Source organism: Rhipicephalus sanguineus, chromosome 2 (assembly GCF_013339695.2).
Source record: "Rhipicephalus sanguineus isolate Rsan-2018 chromosome 2, BIME_Rsan_1.4, whole genome shotgun sequence".
In the NCBI taxonomy this organism is placed as follows: domain Eukaryota; kingdom Metazoa; phylum Arthropoda; class Arachnida; order Ixodida; family Ixodidae; genus Rhipicephalus; species Rhipicephalus sanguineus.
Genome location: NC_051177.1, coordinates 102,771,904 through 102,790,047, shown reverse-complemented (window position 1 = coordinate 102,790,047; position 18,144 = coordinate 102,771,904). Strand labels below are relative to the sequence as shown.

Here is an 18,144-nt window from a genome sequence, read left to right as displayed (position 1 = left end):
TCGTTGGCTCGAGTGTATACATACCCATCCCCATTCCATTTTTCCTTACGAAGCCCGTTTTCGTCGTTCCTATACGAGCGGCGCGTGCACATTGTCATTCCGAGCCAAACGGTCCGTTCGGCTGTTAGTGCGACGTGAGTTCTGTTGCCTTTACGCCAAGCACTTTTGTCGCATGCAGTGGCGTTATGTAAGGTCGGTCCACTGTTAAAGGGAACACTCGAATGAGCCCCCTTTATTTTGCTGGCCCCCTCATTCCAAGTGGATGTGGAAACGTTGTTCGTTCAAGGTGCTGGTCTGTCAAAGGGAGTCGGAACTGTCAACCACCAGTAGTCTTATGTAAATCTAAGCCACTGTACTGTTGCAAGAGAGCGATATCCTGACATGCCCTGAACGCAATTGTTCCCTTTAACAGTGGACCGACCTGTACGTACAGTGCTCGTCAAATGAAACCCGAACAGCGGCAAGCCTTCGCTTGGTATAGTGCGCGCCGTCCAGTTATCACCATTGACAGGCGCGCGCATCCGGTTTGACCGCACTGCGCATATGCGCGCCTGTCCATGGTGATAGGCTTGCCGGTGTTCGGGTTTCATTTGACGAGCACTGTACGTACACCCTGCAGCAAAAGTCTTGCGGGGCGCGAAATTTTCGAAAAAGCGATATCCTCGCTTTGTCTGGGAACATATATCTAGCAAATAAAAGTTCCAGCCTGTAGCTGGTATTGTAACCCATACAGTCACCAGCCAGATTAGAAGCGTTACAAACTAATAGAGCAGGAATTCTCATATTGTAGTGGAGTGGACATCCTGCGAACTTTTGCTGTTGGATGTACATAATATACGGCTGCTATGTGCTCAAGTTTCGCTCAGATGCTCGCCATCTCTTAATCCGTTAAGACTCAGAAATGGCGAGGCTCCGTGCTATGGAACCACTCGCTTTCGCATTATCCCGAAGACACAATGGGACACCTGCCTAAAAAAAAAAAAAGAATTTTTCACGCACCACACGACCATTACACCAAGTGATTCAAAACCTCCATGGGGAGCTCACTAGATGAAAAGAGATTGTGTGACAGGGTATGTATGCGCTCACGCCGGCTGTAACCGCCTTCTAGCCGCAACAAATGTCTTATATTCTGTTCATTTTGCGACACAAATACTGAAAAACGTGAAAGTAACGCACCTGCTGTAGAATTGTTCCGGACACTAATGAACGCAACTTCACTATACCTTCGCATGACAGACCGTCTAGCAAAGAAAAACGAGCCCTTAAGATTGCCCTTCCTTCGTTCATTCGTATAGCGAGGGTCTCGTTCTGGCAGACTGAATGCCTTAAGGTAGTATACGAGGGACTATTGGTCAGCTGCCAGCTCGTAAAAAGATCACGTGCTTCGTAACACCAGCAGGCAGAAAAAGAGTGTTCCACACTCGCCGTCATGGCTACTACAGCGGCACTAACACTCCCAAGTTTAAAATGCACATATATACACCATAAAGTGGGCGGGGGGTGGGGGGGGGGGGGGGGGATGACCGCCGCTCTAGCTCAGTTGGTAGGGCATCGGACGCGTCATTCGAAAGTCGCAGGTTCGGTCCCTCCCAGCGGCAATTTATCTTTTCGTCCACTTTACTTTCTTCCTATTACATGATAATTGCAACAAAATAACATCCCCTATGCTTTCCTTGACTTTCTTGTCTGTTAGTTCTAATTAATGTAGTTATAAACATCTAAAACAACATAGAGTATCCACGCTGTCCTTTATTTATAGCAGGGTTGCCATTGGTGGCTATACATTAGGCCAAATCGGCTACTTTTGAGACCCCGTCTGGCGATGAAAATGTCAGACAGGCTTCATGGCTATTTTTTGGCTACATTGAACTTTATTTTGGCGCATTTAGCAGCCATTTTTCTTATTTGCAGATAAAATACATTGTATTAAACTTTTCTATCAACTTTGCGTTTGTGTCACTCGAAGCGCGCGCGCGCGCGCGCGCGCGCGCACACACACACACACACACACACACACACACACACACACACACACACACACACACACACACACCAGAAGGCTGGTGCGCATGGAGGCAACCTCGAACTAATGCGCGGCGCGCCTGCTAAGACGGAGTGACAAAGTTGTGCGCATGTTGGCAAACGCACGGCTAGCACGCTCCACGCCGCCCGCGATCTATGCTCACGCTGCGCGCCAGTTTCTCATGCTGAAAGCCAGCGCGTGTTCTGGTGTGAACTTGACAAAAACAGAGATACGCAACAATATTAGGCTGGACTGTTAATCTTCAGCAAAATTTCACTACTTGAAGCTATAGACTCGCATTAGTGACTCTACCAATCAATCGGTCAGCTGTTTCTACTGACTTGTTGGCTGAAATGTTCCAAAATTACATTGTCTCTCGCAAGAACTCCATCTATGCTACATAAACAATATGCCGGCGCACTGAACTTATTATAATTTATTCACTTATTTGCAACTGATCCGTGGCTTGAAGACCAAGCAAAAAAGAGGGGGGGATGTGGATTATGCTATATGTTAATTATTCAAAAATGATACTATTCATTGTTCAATAATTAAAACTATTCATAATACAGCTTCTGTTATATTTAGCAACAAATTTGGCGGCAAAATTAAGTGGCATGGCTACTTTTGGTTCCCTTTACTTTGAGTTCTGGCTGCTCTCTCCAACGGCAATCCTGACCTGTAGGACAATGTGCAATAGGCAATGGCGGCTGAAGCGCGGTTCTTATTCATCATAGCACATCAATGCGTACACGTTCTTGTTCTGATCCGTACCCCCCCCCCCCCCCCCCCCTCAAAGAGACCGAAGCAGCACAGACATGAAACTTCGAGGGCGAACACGTGCGCGTGAACTTGAAACGTCAAACAAAGGGCGGCGCCATCGCAAGGCGCCTGCAAGAAACAGCAACACAAACCGTTGCGTCACGAGTGCGAACCCTTCCATTGTTCGGCTTACGGCGGTTGGTTTTATGCACGCGCAATATCGACTGCTACATACGGGTCAATGCGCGTAGCTCCCTATATATAACGAGGAGATCATTACTCTCACTCACACAAAGAACTGCGGTGGGTAATACAGTTGGATGACGAACCAACTCGCTCTTGTACGTCTCCTTTGTTCGTTCACAACCGCGGGGGCATTTGTACAAGACCGATATGGCATCTTCTCACGTGCGTTTTCTGCCGAAACATACACTCTACTCTGAGCACCCGTCAACTTCCACTTAACGGTTCAAGGTCGCTCCGGTGCCGTGCAAGTGGGTTTTCCATTAACGACTCCAAAGAGTCTTGGGAGGGGTCACTGGGGCGGGCACTCGCGAAAGTACACAGCGCTGGCAATGTGGCGGGCAACACGGGCAGTTCGATGCCGTACCGGCCCTCTGCTGTACAGTGCCGGGCCGCGCGTACTCACTTGATTTGTTCCCATGTTTCGGCGCCAAACTTTCGCAGGACCAGCAGCTCCAAGGCGTGGTTCACGAACCCGTACTGCGCACAAGAACAGAGAAACAAGCGTTTCTTTGTGTGCCGACCCGCGTCCCATCCACGCGGTTGCTATACCATCAACGTCAAACGATCGGTGCGCTTTGGCCCTGCTGTGAAGGCGTGCTGTGCTATGTACTGGTTTAGTAGGCGTTTCCTAAAGGGGGCTGCCTGTTCAGCTACAGCTGACTGACAGGCACTTGAGCTAGCTATACAGTGATGAGGAAGTCGGCAAAGCCGCGTTCTGCTCTATTCGACTTCTCCTCCTCCTCCTCGTGAGAGTTTCTCAAAAATGAGCTGCGAGTGGCAGAGAAAGTGGCAGGCAAAATAATGACCCATTTGCTATATGCACCGCCTATTTGGTCGGCACGAGTAACAGACCCGAGAGCTGCGCGTTGCTGTGCATTCGGGCGAGCATGGCAGTACAGCCTATAGCTGCTGTTATTGAAGGCGAAAACCTTAGATGTCTCATCAAACGCGAAAACTGTGACGATACAGTGCCGTCACGTGACGTGCGTCACATGATGACGTCATTACGTGACATCGTAGCTTGATCAAAGGCGGGTCGATCGCGGAGGCAGTGCAAAACCAGGCGAGGTGCCTCCCATCCTGGAGGCAGTGGAAAACCACGTTAGGTGGAGAAAGCTTTCGGAGGGTGGCAGGGCACGATGAATGCATCGACTGAGAAGAAGAAGAAGAAGAAGAAGAAGACGGCTTTCGCCTTCCAGTCGTCTTAGGTAAGTGCATGAGGGACCCCGTGAGTTTTTGTCCAGCCCTCATGGGAAAGTGTCGTTGTTACCTGAGCATTTCCTTAGGCTGCCACGAGTTTACATCAGACTTTCTGAGAGCCTGCGTTCGCGCACTAGTCTTTTGTCTAACCATGAAGATTGTACAAAGTGTCTTTGATGATCACTGAGTATAATGTGCATGGTTATAAGTGTATTAGCGCTTGTAGCGCTTGCGTGCGTTGGTTGAACAACACACGCAATTGAATTCATTTGTGGAATTTCCAGCGGTGCCATAATGAGTTGAGAAAAAGAAACAAGTTACCCAACTCCCCTATGCTACCCTCCCCTTTTTTTTCCACCTGCTTGAGAGGTATGATACTTTTGTTAACATTCTTCTTATTCTGTAGTTGCTTTGTAGCCCACAACGTATTATTACAGTCTGTGTAAGATTGCGTATAGCATGTGTATAATTTATACTGACATAATTTATTGTATAACCGTATCTAACGTTTGCATGTATTGGTTCAATAAACTGTTCCTTGTAAAAAAAAAAAAAGAATTTCCGGTGGCGTTGTGTCCCTCGGTCAGGCGAAGGCGTTTGACCGGATCGAGCGTCTTTACGTTTTCGTAGTACTGAGGAACTTTGTTTTACCAGACGACTTCGAGAGGTGCTTTGAGCTGCTATATGAGGGCACCACGAGTCATCTCTACATAAACGGTGACATGACTGAGAACTTCCCTGGTGAAAGGGGCTTAACACAGGGATGTCCGGCGGCTCCTGTTTTATTTGTCTTGTCTCTGGATCCCCTCATTAGCAAAGTGGTCATACTGAAATGAGAGGTTTCCCCATGCCGGGCATTAAAGAGGTCAATATCACAGCTTATGCCGATGACACGTCGACCTTTGTAGGAAACCACGTTGAATTCCGCAGCTCTTTTGCAGCTCTTTCAGGAGTACTTCAATCTCTCTGTGGAGATAAATGTTTGCCGACAAAAGTAAAGCTCTGCGCTTTCAGTAGCTCCGGAGGCTCTTGCGTCGAAGCTCTGCGCAGCTCCAACTTCAAGACACAAGAGTGGGCAGTCCAGCGGGTCCGAGAGGTGGCGACGAGGCAAGGCCTCGAAGTCCCCTCATGGGAGACCTGAGCCCGGGTTGTTAAACATAGCCGGACTTTCAATAAAGTTGTTTGTATACATCCATGCGTTTTGGAGCATTCGATGACGACCTTCCAGGTCGGTTTCAATTTGTGGACGCGGTAAGAGCTCTAGGAGTAATCTTCGAAGAAGGAACCATTGCAAATAAAGCATGCTAAAATGCGATAGTCAAAACAAGGGACGCGATAAATAGGGCATCGCAGTTCAAGCTGTCACTCGCGGCGAGGGCAGAAGTGGCTAAGACGCAGGCGTGGGCGTATGCGCTTACTACATCACGCATATTGCTTTGATGCCGCGCAGTTTAATTCGGCGCCTCTCGACGGACATTGGAGCATTTGCATGGAACATAATCCGTCCAAGGTAAAGTCTAGTTCTCTCAAACTGCCCACAGAGCACGGTGGTTTGGGTCGTCCGGATATTAAATTTTTACCAGAGCATTGGCGACAAGAACAATCGCCAGGTCATTCGCGGATCCAGAATACACTGGAAAAAGCCTGCTGATGTACTGGACAGGTATCCTTAAGTCTACAACAGCGAAATACAGTGGACTGCAAGCTGAGGGTCCACTGGAGTTTTACAAGACACTTTGGCGACTTTAAGCGCACAGTAGATAAAGAAAAACAAATAAAAAAACACTTGAAGAACTGGTACCAACAGATGTGAGCTACTTCCTAACAGAAGAGACGTTGGAAGACGACGAAAGACGAAAAATGGACCCAAGCCGATGGACGAGATGTAAGAACAAAATCCGCCAAGTGGTACGCGAGTGTGACGGGCTGAGAAGCTGGCGCCTGTTACCGAAAGCCTCGCCAGGTGGCATGTTGCACCGAATGACAGGTGCGCGAACTGTAGGCAGTGGGAGACAACTAGGCATGCTTTGTTTGAATGTGTTGGTACTATAGGTGCATGGTACCTTGTTTGGCGCACGTTTGGAGTAAGAGCCAGATCGATGTCGCAAAGGAAGAACGGCATGTTTGCTTAGTTGGTACTATAGTGGTCACAACGTACGTGATCTGAAGACGCCGGTGCCAGGCAGACGCCGGACTCGACACCGTGCAGCTTTCCCGGCTTTACATAGATTCTACCAAATCGGCTTTGGATACCTATGATGTCGAGCTCGAAGCTATCTGGTCATATCTTTTAATAGAAACGTCCTTACTGGACTGCAATCACTGGTGACTCGAATGTGAAGGTAAGAGATCGAAATGCGTATCGTATAGAGCGGCGATTATGCTAGATATCGGCGTTTAAGTGTGTTGGCATCCTGATCGAAAAAGCTAATAATACGCTAACGGGCGCATGAGTCGACTCACTCAGACTCAGATCGAGCCGTGAGGCTGGGTGAGTCCGAGTGAGTAATATTTAGGTGAGTCTGAGTCCGGCTGAGAAAAAATTGAGTGAGTCTGAGTCCGAGTGAGTCCGGTTGAGGAAAATCATGTCTCACGTCTACGCATCAGCGGTCACCACGCTGGGGAGTGGCTCCAAATTGCTACTGCCGAAACTGAGGTACCAAGAACTTGTCATACAAGATGCCAAGTTTTTAGAGTGAAGCTAGGCGAAACAAGAATTCGTTCGTCATTTGTGCGCAAAAACTCCTATAGCACGAATGTAAAACAGAAATTTGCCAAATCCGACTACTCATCACCGGTTCACTAAAAATGAAGAAGGGAACACTATAGCAAACACCAGTTAAGATTTCTGGACAGACGTAAACAATGTAATTTAGGAGAATGGAATATTGGGCGAGTTGGTGCATCATTTGGAGAAAAAGCGAGCACTAAGAACAGGGAACAAAAAAAAAAATAAAAAAATGCGACGACACGAGCGCATCCTAAATCAAAGATAGGACGGAGCGTGAGATCGTAGAAGGCTTCTTCAATCTTTGTTGTACAGCCGTCGATAACATTCCATAAAGTTGAGATGGAGTATCGACGTTTACCTCAAATGCCCGCGTCATGGAGATGTGTAAGGGCTTGCTGCGTGATGTTCAAAGCGTTTTCTTTTTATGTGTTCTGGTTTCATTTTAAAAAAGAAACTGTCCGTTGTCAGTTAGCGCTATAGTGTCGTCGTCTCTCCTTTTCTGTTCCCCGCTTTTACGCGCGCTTTTTCTCCGAAAAACGTCATTAATCATTGACAAAGACTTTAATGAATCGTCGGGATTAACCCAGTGATAAAGACCCACCTTTCAGCTTCGCTGGCTAGCCATATGTTGGGCGGTGATCTTAGAGTTTTTTATGGTGATTTTTTTTTCATGAGGAAAGGTTTAAGCGCGCTTGGGACGGCCTCCGCGCGTAGTACATCGCGTGCGAACGCGCACAACAATGCGACGGGAAGCGGCCTCATCTCCGGAGGCCCGCGGCGTTCTCGCTTCGCCAGCGGTCGATCGGCGAGTCCCGCGCTGCTGCTGCCGCGGTCTTCGGCCTATGTTTATCCCCGGTGGCAGCGCGTGAAAGCGGCGTTGCTCGCCTTCCAACCTGCTCGCACCGGCGCCGCGCTAATGAGATGCGCACGCTCGAATATAAACCGCGAATGCGTGCGTGTGCGCTCGAGCGAGCCACGAGAAAACGTATGCGCGAGAGCTGTGTTCGCGTAAGCCGCGACATTTATGTAACTATAACTCGGGTGTTCTGAGGCAGTGTTCGGCTCCTCAATCTGTGGTCAAAGCACTTGCAAGAAGCACCCGTTGTATTACAAAGCTAATTGTGGCGATATGCGCAGATAGCCCTTTACATAGACACGGCGCTGGACCGGCTTCGTGTATCAAATAGAGGACGAACTGTTGATATCTGGCGATACAGTTAAATATTGTATCGACTATTTCACCTGAGACGTATACGGGCGCCGTCACCTTGGACTGTTAAACGAATTTTTTCTTACTTTTGTATTTCCTGACGTCAATTGATAAGGTCAGGAAACGCCGAATGCACCAACCCAACTATTTTCATGTGTATGAGCCCAGCGAAGCGCTGTTCGCAATTAGTTGTTCAAGATAAAAAACGGCAAGATTGACACCCCAATATGGCGGCGCCGAAAGCCTTCCATAATATAGTCTTATATGTATATACCTGTGTTTTTGCTTCCTCGCACGCCTAGCCCGTTTATTTCTCACTTTGTCATAGACAGCGGGCTGACGTGAGACGACTGCGTGGGCGAGCGAGTGCGCCCTTCGGCGTGTCTTTTTTTTTTTAATTTTTCGTATGTGCTGTGGACCCGTTGACGATTTCGCAATCTCTCCTTCTCTACCTTTTATTATTTATTCTCCCTTTTCTCCTCTCCTAACGCAAGGCAGTAAAATGTACATTGCGATCTACATGGTTAAACCTCTCTGCCTTTCCCTTTGCACTTCTTCCCTTCCTTCGATACGATCCTCACTTGGTATTGACCGCAGGAATAAAAAGGCAAGAAAGTGTTTTGTAGATACGATAGGCTTTATAGGTTGGGGGCTAAGTTGTTCGCAATTACAGAATGTACTGTTTACAAGTGCGAAAAAGACTTGAATTATAACGGATATCGTTCATCGATCTCATAAATAGCTACAGCGTTGTGTTAGTGTACAAATGTGAAATTTAATCCGTGTGCCCGAGCTTCGTGAAAATTTGGCATTTCTTCGCCCGCTACCGTGTCTCGCGAACGTTAAGGACCCGATGGCAGCCATGAAACGTACAGCTTGGTAATAAAAGCCTGCGTATACGCTGCATGCGTCGCGCGTGTAAAACTAATAAATGTGCTCATGAGACAATCATTGGGCCAATTCGAATAAAAATGGTAACATTTGAAAGTAAAAAAATATATATATATAATAATAATTGCAGTCCCTATAGCCAACTAAGGCAAACACAGCCCAAAGCCTATGCTCTCACGACATGCTCATAAAACTTCCTTGACGTTCTCAGACTACTGCATTTTTACTTCCTATTGCTTTCTTGGACTTTTACTTAGAGAGAAATGCGTTAATGAGCATAGGCAAGCGCACAGGGACGCCCCCCCTCCCTCCTAATAATCTAAGGGGGACGCCAAGTGTGCCCCCCACACACCTTTACTCATTCTGACCTGCCTCGTTTTTTTGTTTGTTTTTTATGAGCAGGTGTATGACCGTGAAGGTTCCTGACAACAATGGGGGTCGAGTATCCGTGATGCTGCGCTCCGAGAACTGTTTACTTCCCAACTTTAGCCCCGGAAACCCGGGGACCGAGGCAGGCCACTCTGAGTAGCACGTGACCGATTTATTTTAATTTTTGCATCCACTGAGACGCTTGTCTTATTTCGGAATTGACCGACGGAGGGTGGGGGGTAGGAGCTCTCGGGCGAAAATTCGACCCCCTCCACCTCCACCTCCATAATGGAGAAACCTACGCACGTCTATACAAATGAATAAAAGGCGGGGAGGTTAACCGGAATTGAGACGTCTGGTTTGCCACCCTACACTGAGGGTAAAAGAAAAGAAAGATGGAAAAAAGAAGGAAGAGAAAAAGAAGCGTAAAAAAAAAAAGAGTGGAAGAAATGTTGAGAAACGGGGTATTATAGCCTGTATAATAGGTCACTGCCACGTAGAAAAGTTCCATAAAACCTCGATAGACATCACCATTGGTCCTACACGCTGGGACTTGGACACCGAGTTGTTAATTCACATTTGATTCATCTTTAATTCAGCTTAACATTTCACTCGATATATTTACCTTAACATTTCATTCAGTTTTAGTTCACTTTGCATACCCTTACTATTTTAATTCACTCCAATTTACATTTCATTTACCTTTACTAACCTTAAAGGGGTCATGAAGCACCCCTTGGGCTGATTGAAAAAACACATCCTGCGGAAAGCTGACACGGCTATGAACTGCTCTGCCAAATATTACAGTCGTGCGCGCCGCGTAATGGCCACAAGCGGAGCGCGAAGTTGCCGTTTCCCCAGGCACCCTCTTTTCAAACAGAGGCCGGTTCTCACTCTCGTCGGTGGGCGGGGCGTCTGTCCGCTGTACGTCGCAAGAGACATAGCATGCTTATTGGCCGATAGCCGACGTAAATCGAGAGCGGCGTTCGGATCAGATGCGCTTCTTGCCGCGGGGTGCCGCCACTTGCCGGCGCCGCACTCCTCAGTACACGGTAGCCGCACTCGCGCAAGCGAATCACAGCGGGAGAGCGATCGCGTTTCATGACGCGCGCTGGCGTAACTTCTTTCCCCCATGCCATCCCTCCCTGTCTAGCTTCCAGTGCGCTCGTCGGCACGAGAAAAGAGAGAAAGCGCTGGGAGCGTGCACCAAACCCACGTAGCTCCGCTGATTCTTGACGGATTCGAGAAATTTTTGCGGCAATCGATTCGGGAGGCAGTACACTCCGATACTGAGGCCATTAGATCATTACTTGGAAAAGTGGTTCATGACCCCTTTAATTCACCTTATGCGCTAGTTATCGCTTCAATTCATCGGCATGCCATTACTGCATTAAGATTACATCATCAGAATCCGGGGTCAGTAGCCTTGTTTACGGCGTGGAACATCGTGGTTCTCATTTGTGAATATGATATTTGGTACCCTCCCGTCGCGGTGGCCCCGCAGTGGCTATGACTTGGCATTGCTTAGAACTATTGGTTTCGTTCCACGGCGGCAGTCGTCGGATAAACAGAAAAAGGAAGTATATCCAATGCAAATGTTTGTATCTTAAGTAAAGTCATGAACGGTAAAAAAAAATTATAAAATTCAGGTTCCAGGACACTTCAGCAAAACACGATAGTTTGTTAAATAATTCGAAACCACGCTGTCTTTCTATGGCGATGGTTTATTGATCAGCTTCCAGCTCGTAAAAAGGTCACGTGGTACGCTTTGGAGCTTTGCAAAATGAAAGAAAAAAAAGCATCCGCATTCGACGGCATGGCGAGTGACGCTGGCCAACGCTTCCAAGTTTACACATCCGTAAATACTCAAAAAAGTTTACGGGCAACAACTGGCGCCGCAGCCCAGTTGGTCGCACGCGTATTTCGAAGGTTGTGGGTTCGCTACCCACAGGCGGCAAGTTGTTTTTTCGTCCGATTTCCCTTCTCTTTATTTAATAATTGCTACAATCTGGTAAAAAAGTTGAAAATAAAGCTTTCTGTGCTTTCCTTAATGTCATTATCTGTAGGCTTCATATATGCTTGAATCTAACAAAAAAAATGGCCTATCGATTTTTTTCTCTTCTTTTGCTTAGTTCGGGTTTGGAACGTAAACCTAGTCAATTATTAGTAATTATCGCACATAAAGGCACGTAGTGCGGAACCCACGGAGAAAGAAATTCAGCCTATTTTTAATTGTCACAGCAGCAGCTATGGTCGCCCAGTTCTCCTATGCAAACTTTCTGGCAGAAAAAAAAAATATCGCAGCTTTGCTGTAGGCCAAAAAAGAAGGCTCGTCAGCACAAAGTAAATGACACAAAACATATAATATTAAGCCACTTTAGGTCAGTGAGGCCTCCGCAGCAACAGCACTGTTGATTAAGGGACCTCAAAGAACACAAACCGCTCTCCTTTATTGGAACAGTGTAAACTCGTGTGACAGCGCAAGGCAAGACTTAACACGTCATTTTCTTGTGTGCACTGCCATGCTCTTGGACACACTGAACATTACTCCTTAGCTCTTTCTGAATTTGGCGCAGGACCTGATAGATGGACTGAAACACAAAAATGTGACACTCAAGTGATATTTTGTTTTCGCGCGAAGATCTCCCCCTAAAATTCCTCCGTGATACCGAGTTAGAATGGGAATGGTGATACGTGTGGCTGGAAGTAATTTATATTACGCGCGATATGTTGTTGCTATGTACTGCAGGTGAACTTGAGTGCATAGATTTCTGATGTGAGGCGCTCGGCAGCTAGCATGAAGCGGCAGCGAGCCGTTTCTTGACGAGCTTCAGATGTAGTATGTGTTGAAAAAATACTTTATTTCTTTGTGTTTAAGTTCGACCACCTGGGGTTCTTTAACGTGCACCTAAATCTAAGCACGCGGGCCTCGGGCAATTCGCGTCCATCGAAATGAGGTCGCCGCGGCCGGGTTTCGATCCCGCGACCGTCGGGTCAGCAGTTGAGCACCATAACCACTAGACCACCGTGGCCGGCATTCTTTCTTTCTTATAAGTGAGAGGTGTCCTGCTCCAAGCTTTCCAGTTGGACCACCAGTTAACTCTAGCCATTGCAAAAAAATTCGGCAGATCCCACGCGTTGTGGGAATCGGATTCACGCGAAGCAGTCAGCGAGTACTTCTATGCTGCATTTTATGGCTTTGAGCCAAGCGTTACGAGGTGGATCGACGTGTTTTTTTTTAAGTGTAATAGCTAATCGTGGGCTTACCAGGCACGTCGACAACACTGACGTTTAAAGGGTAACTTTTGTGGCGACGTAACGTCAGCTACATACGTCAGTATTATGGAAACCAAGTCCACTTTATGGTTCAGTCATGTGAATGTCATACGTAACTTTCGTCAATGTATTCCTCCGGGGTCGAGAAATGCTTGAATATAGCTTTGTGAATCATAGGAATAAAAAATGTAGTGGCCGGGTTGATTGGCGGAACATGGGAGAGGCCTTTGCCCTGCAGTGGGAGTAGACCGGCTGATGATGATTATTATTAGACTGATAAAAAAGCGGAGCCAACACTGGCGCCACCGACGGTAATATGATATGACGCCTGTATCGTAGGAGTACATATGTAGTGCTTATTGCTTTCTTGTAAAATTAGAAAGCCAGCACCACAACCCCAGACGTTGCACCGACATTACGCCCGCATAGGCTGTTTTTCCAAACCGGTTTATAGACCTGGCGTGGCTCTGTGATAGAATATACCAGATTGCCACGCAGAATGCTTGTGTTCGATTCCTGCTGTGATCCTAATTTTCATTCTTTTCATTCGTCGGGTCGACTATGCCGATGTCAATTTTTCTTAACGCTCTCGCATTTAAATTACCAATGTCTGTTCTCGCCGTTTCTGGGTAGTTATAAACTGCCAATCACCTGTGGCGCATACCCATACACCGCGGCCCGTGGTAAACTGGCATGTGCCACACTCACATTCCGGGCAGGAGAAATGGAGCCCCTTCCACAGGCCGAGGAGCGCCTGCTCTCCTTTCGAGATATTCTCCCGTACTATCTGGACCAACGAAGAGTATACACACCCCCAGCCCCATCCCTAACCATAGCACAGGCTGCGCATTGGCGACGCCTAAAAACTCAAACTGCTCCATACCCCATATTACTAAACGTCCGATACCCAGACCAATTATTCTCTTCATGCAAACTTTGCGGCAAACCAGGAGATTTCCTACAGATCCTCCTCACATGCCCCACCTTCCCTCATCCCCCATCACCGGCTGTGGCGGTGTCTTACTGGGAGTCCATCATGACCAGCACTTCTGCTTTCGATCAGCGCCGGATCATCTCCTGCGCGATGAAGAGGATTGCGCTTCAGGGGCTTTCCTTCGCTTTGTAAGGGTGCCCCCTCACAGTGAGGGAGCACCTACGCGCCATGTAGAGGGCTTGGCCCCCACGTTCACACAATGGCAATAAATGTTTCTACCACCACCACACGTCTCTGGAGGGAAGGGTTTGACGACGTACGCGACAGGATTTTCACGTTGTTTATGTCATGACCCGACAGTCATGTTCGTCAAATCCTCTTACCCTCCCATGCCAGTTTTTTTCTACACCAAGTTAAGGATGCGTTCATGAGAGCACCCAAACGTAGGCGGCTAGATAGATAGATACGTATACATAGAAACGCTCAAAGTGCCAAAGGTTCGCTAAGAAATGCTTCGCATTTAAAAAGAAAGAAAATGGGAGAATTATTGTAAAATTTTAAAACACTTATTCTATTGCGCTAAGATATATTTTAAAAAATTATTGTCAGTACATAAGTAAACGTCATATACGCATCACAAATGGTTATGGCTTCTGGCCTAAAATCATTATAATTTACTCGCATATTATCGTCGGTTTCCGGATTGTGATTCCTCGACACTGTAACGACTGCATTGTTGTTCGCAGGCCACATCGCCAGCCATTTCGAAAGAACTAGAGGGTGTGTCGCTTTATTTCTCTCCAGTCGAAACCAATATTGCAAGCGCAAAATTTTCATCGAGACGTCGACGAGGTGAAATTCGAGCACGCGCCAAAGCGCAAGGTTTGACGTAGCGACAAACCACCGAGCCAAGTCAACCCGTACGTGAACCCTACCTCCCACCGCGTGTATATAAACGCAGATATGGCAGTCCCATTACGCTCATATAGCTTTATCGCACGTATCAGGTTTTGAGGGTGTACAAAATAATTCGATGTTATCAAAACTCACTCGCTCATAGATATCAAGTGTCAGGATGAATTGACCATTCGACCACCCGGTAAAACACTCACCTCGATCAAGATTTCGGAAGGAAGGGTAGGTCCTACCCCCCCCCCCCCTTCGATACGTGCCTGATTCAAACATGCAGTGTTCTTAAAGGGTGGCAGGCGAATGGCAGCTTTACGGTAACTCTATAACCAGCCAGGTGAAATGGCTCTGCAGATACCAGTGAGCCAACGCAAAAAAGTAAACAGTTCAATAGTATACCTGTACTTCTATCTCATTCAACGTCTGTGCTGGAATTCCAAAACAATATCTCTACTGCGCCCGTCCCTCAGAAGAGAAGCGATGTGGTACAGAGGCGGGAGGATGACGGAAATCAAGAAAATAAATAAGGATGAGCGCGATTTTAGACGAAGACTTTAGATGAGCGTCGCGTCGTTGGCTATAGCTGCGAAGGCGGGCTAAACAAAGCAACCTGCTGCGGCGCGGTCGCTGGGCTCCCTACAGCGCGCGCGCGCGCGCGCGCTATTCGGCACTAAACATACACGAGGATGTAAACCACCTCTTCAGCAATCTTCGAAGCCGATGGAGGAGAGGCTTTCGCCACACCGCGGCCGTGTTTTAACGAAAGGCGCGAATCGCCTCGCAAGTTGGGATAGTTGCGGATGGTTACGGCGATCTCACCATGGCGATGCACGGCTTGAGAAGGTGACGGCGAGGCGGTCAGGCGCTGTTGAAGGAGGCGACAGCGATGACGGCCGCACTCGTTCGCCGGAGTGGCCGCAGGGGCTCCCCGACGGCGGCGGCAGGAGATCGATCTTGTACGACGTAGGCCGCAGCGCCGCGGCCCCGGCTTGCGGGCCCCGGCCGAAACACCGGGGCCGCCTTGAACACGCGCTCGGGGCGGGTGCGCCGATCTCGTCGAACCCGCCGTTTTGAGCGAGTTGTTGGAGCTGCTGTCTTCTCGTCTGCGTCATTCCCTTCTTCCTCCCCTCAGGGTAACCGCGCTGCGTCGCGAGTGACCTGCACGGTGCGAAGCAAGTGCGAAAGTACCAGCGATTATCGGCTAGTCGTGCTTAATCGTGGTCTGCTTATCATGTTCTTTGTCGCGACAATCTAATAATGGATAAATGTTGGAAATGTTTTTGTCGCTTTTTTTCCCTTTTTTTTTCTACGCACTGGGAGTTGGGGGACGGATACTAGGTTTACAACAGCTCTCGTTCGACCCGCACACGGTGGTCTAGTGGTTCTGATGTATGACTGCTGGCCCAAAGGTTGCGGGATCGAATCCCGGCTACGGCGGCCGCATTTCGATGAAGGCAGGACGCTAGAGGCGCGTGTGCTTAGATTTGAATGTGCGTTAAAGAAACCGAGCGCGTTATTTCCTCCTGGCGTTTTCCGTCTTTTCGGAACAATTCGGGACACCAGCAGTCTGTTCACCTGCTCACGTGACGTCATGATAAAGTGCGCTCTCGATTGAGCCATATACAAGAGGATATAAGTTGTGAATCGTCTCCTACCCTGCTTTGCCATGGAGTCGCACGCCCGTTCTGCCTTGTCGTCACGTGACTGTCGTGCGCGATCAACCGATTTCACTTCGTTTCGTGCGTTTGCGAGTGCGCAAGCGGAGATAACAGCGTGTAGTCGAAAAGCGCGAAACCCTGACAGGCCCAACACTTAGTGCCGACATTGTGCACGAGTTTTATTAAGAAATAAGTGTCGTGTAGGAGATAGCACCGGTAGGAAGGGTATAGTGAAGGCGAGAAAGAAACCAGTCACTCGTCTCTTAACTCGGAATAGGTTAGGGGCCTGTTAACGCATCAAGCTTAAGCTTCGATCTTGAGCTTCATTCCAGCTTAAGCAGAGTTAACATAGCATTATTAAGGTGGCAGAATTTTTTTTCAACGCTTCTCCATTGAGAACATAAAATATTGCGAGCTCATCAGCTTTGACTATAAAACAATTCACATCAGAATGCCACCGTTGTCTCTGCACTCAAGTGTGTACGGGTACCGTATATTCACGGGATTCTTGAAATATGCTATTTAGCGTTCTCAAACTCTGCAGCTGATTGTGAAGGACGCGGTAGCCATGTTTCACGTAGACTAGTATGTGGATACATTAGACGACATAGCGAGTAATTAAACAAAAGAAAACAATTACGTTAACAATAGTAAATAACTCGGTTGGCTTTAGTGATCTCTGAATGGGTTAGAGCGACTGAAAAGTGAGGCCGGAAGAAAAGAACAAAAGTAATAGATCTAAAAATGTAGCTGCGCAAGCGTACGAGCGCGGATGTTTCCAAGGGGAGCACGTATGCGCTCAGAGCCGCCGCCTGCGCTGATGCCTGTCCGGGGCAGTGTCCCAGAATACTTTCATCTGACAAGGGGCGGTTGTCCAGTCTGTCTAGCGCGGCAGAACGAGCCGTTGTAGCCCGGACGCTCACAAAGGAGACGTCAGATGGTTTCATCGCAGCATCGCGGATCACAAAAAGGACTGAGGCCGCTGGCCATTACAGTAAAAAAATAATAATAAACACGCGAAAGATCGAGCAAGCGCGAACCCAGTGTCGAAGAAGATACCCGACACAGAAGGGTCGGTTCAGTTTCTCCCGAAAGGTTGGGAAGGAAAACGGAACCTAATCTGAAGGTTCCAGGCGCTTAGCTAAACTACCTCCACTGCGTGATTGTAAGCTCGCCAGCCAGAACTAATAGAGAGAACAACGATTGTGGAGAGGCTGTGTGGCTTACTAAGCCCGCGCATTCTCTGCAAGGCCACAAAAGCCTTCTTATCAACTGCATATTGATGTCACAGCACTTGTCGAAGACCAAGCGATGTATATACATAGACAGGTCATTCATTGGATCCGCGTTAGGGTTACGCGACAAAAGCGTCTTCAGAGCTTACCTTACGTGGGACATGACTCTGGCAATCCGTGAATGCCTTTCAGAACAGCGCGGATGGCGGTGATTCCCTTTATCGTCGCTGACGTCAGATGCGATACCTTGAGTGAGATAACGCTGGACACTGCCGAAACGACCTATGAGTTGCTGAACTTGCAAGTAGTACCATCCGCAATACTTCCTCTACCTGTGAGCTTCCGCAGGACGCACATGAGAGAAAGAGCTGGGATTTTTGCTATAATCATGCCAGGAATGCTAACGTCAAGTTGAAATAAAGTGAACGCAGGTTTATTATATAATTTTGTACTGCTCGTCTATAGACGATTTTACGGAAGACGCATGGGCGCCGCCACCTTGGGCTGTTGAACGAATATTTCCTTATTTCTGTATATCGCGACGTAAAGGAATAAGGTCATGAAACGTCGAATGCACCAACCCAACCGTTTTCATGCGTATGTGTCTACCGTAGCACTGGTCGTTTGGTTGTTAAAGATACAAAACGGCAACGTTTAACAGCCCAATATGACGTCACCGAAACTTATCCGTAAAATA

The 18,144-nt window shown here is 47.9% G+C and overlaps 1 protein-coding gene across 1 annotated transcript in view; it reads right to left on the bottom strand.

Moving 5' to 3' along the window:
- LOC119383493 (guanylate cyclase soluble subunit beta-1) overlaps positions 1–15,528 on the bottom strand; it is a 35,003-nt gene extending 19,475 nt beyond the window's left edge. The window contains exons 1-2 of the mRNA XM_037651659.2: positions 15,374–15,528; positions 3,438–3,511 (exon numbers count right to left, since the gene is read on the bottom strand). Coding sequence (XP_037507587.1) covers positions 3,438–3,511; positions 15,374–15,376 — 77 coding nt within the window. The 5' untranslated portion in view covers positions 15,377–15,528. The remainder of the gene's footprint in view (positions 1–3,437; positions 3,512–15,373) is intronic.
- Between the last annotated feature and the right edge of the window lie 2,616 nt (positions 15,529–18,144).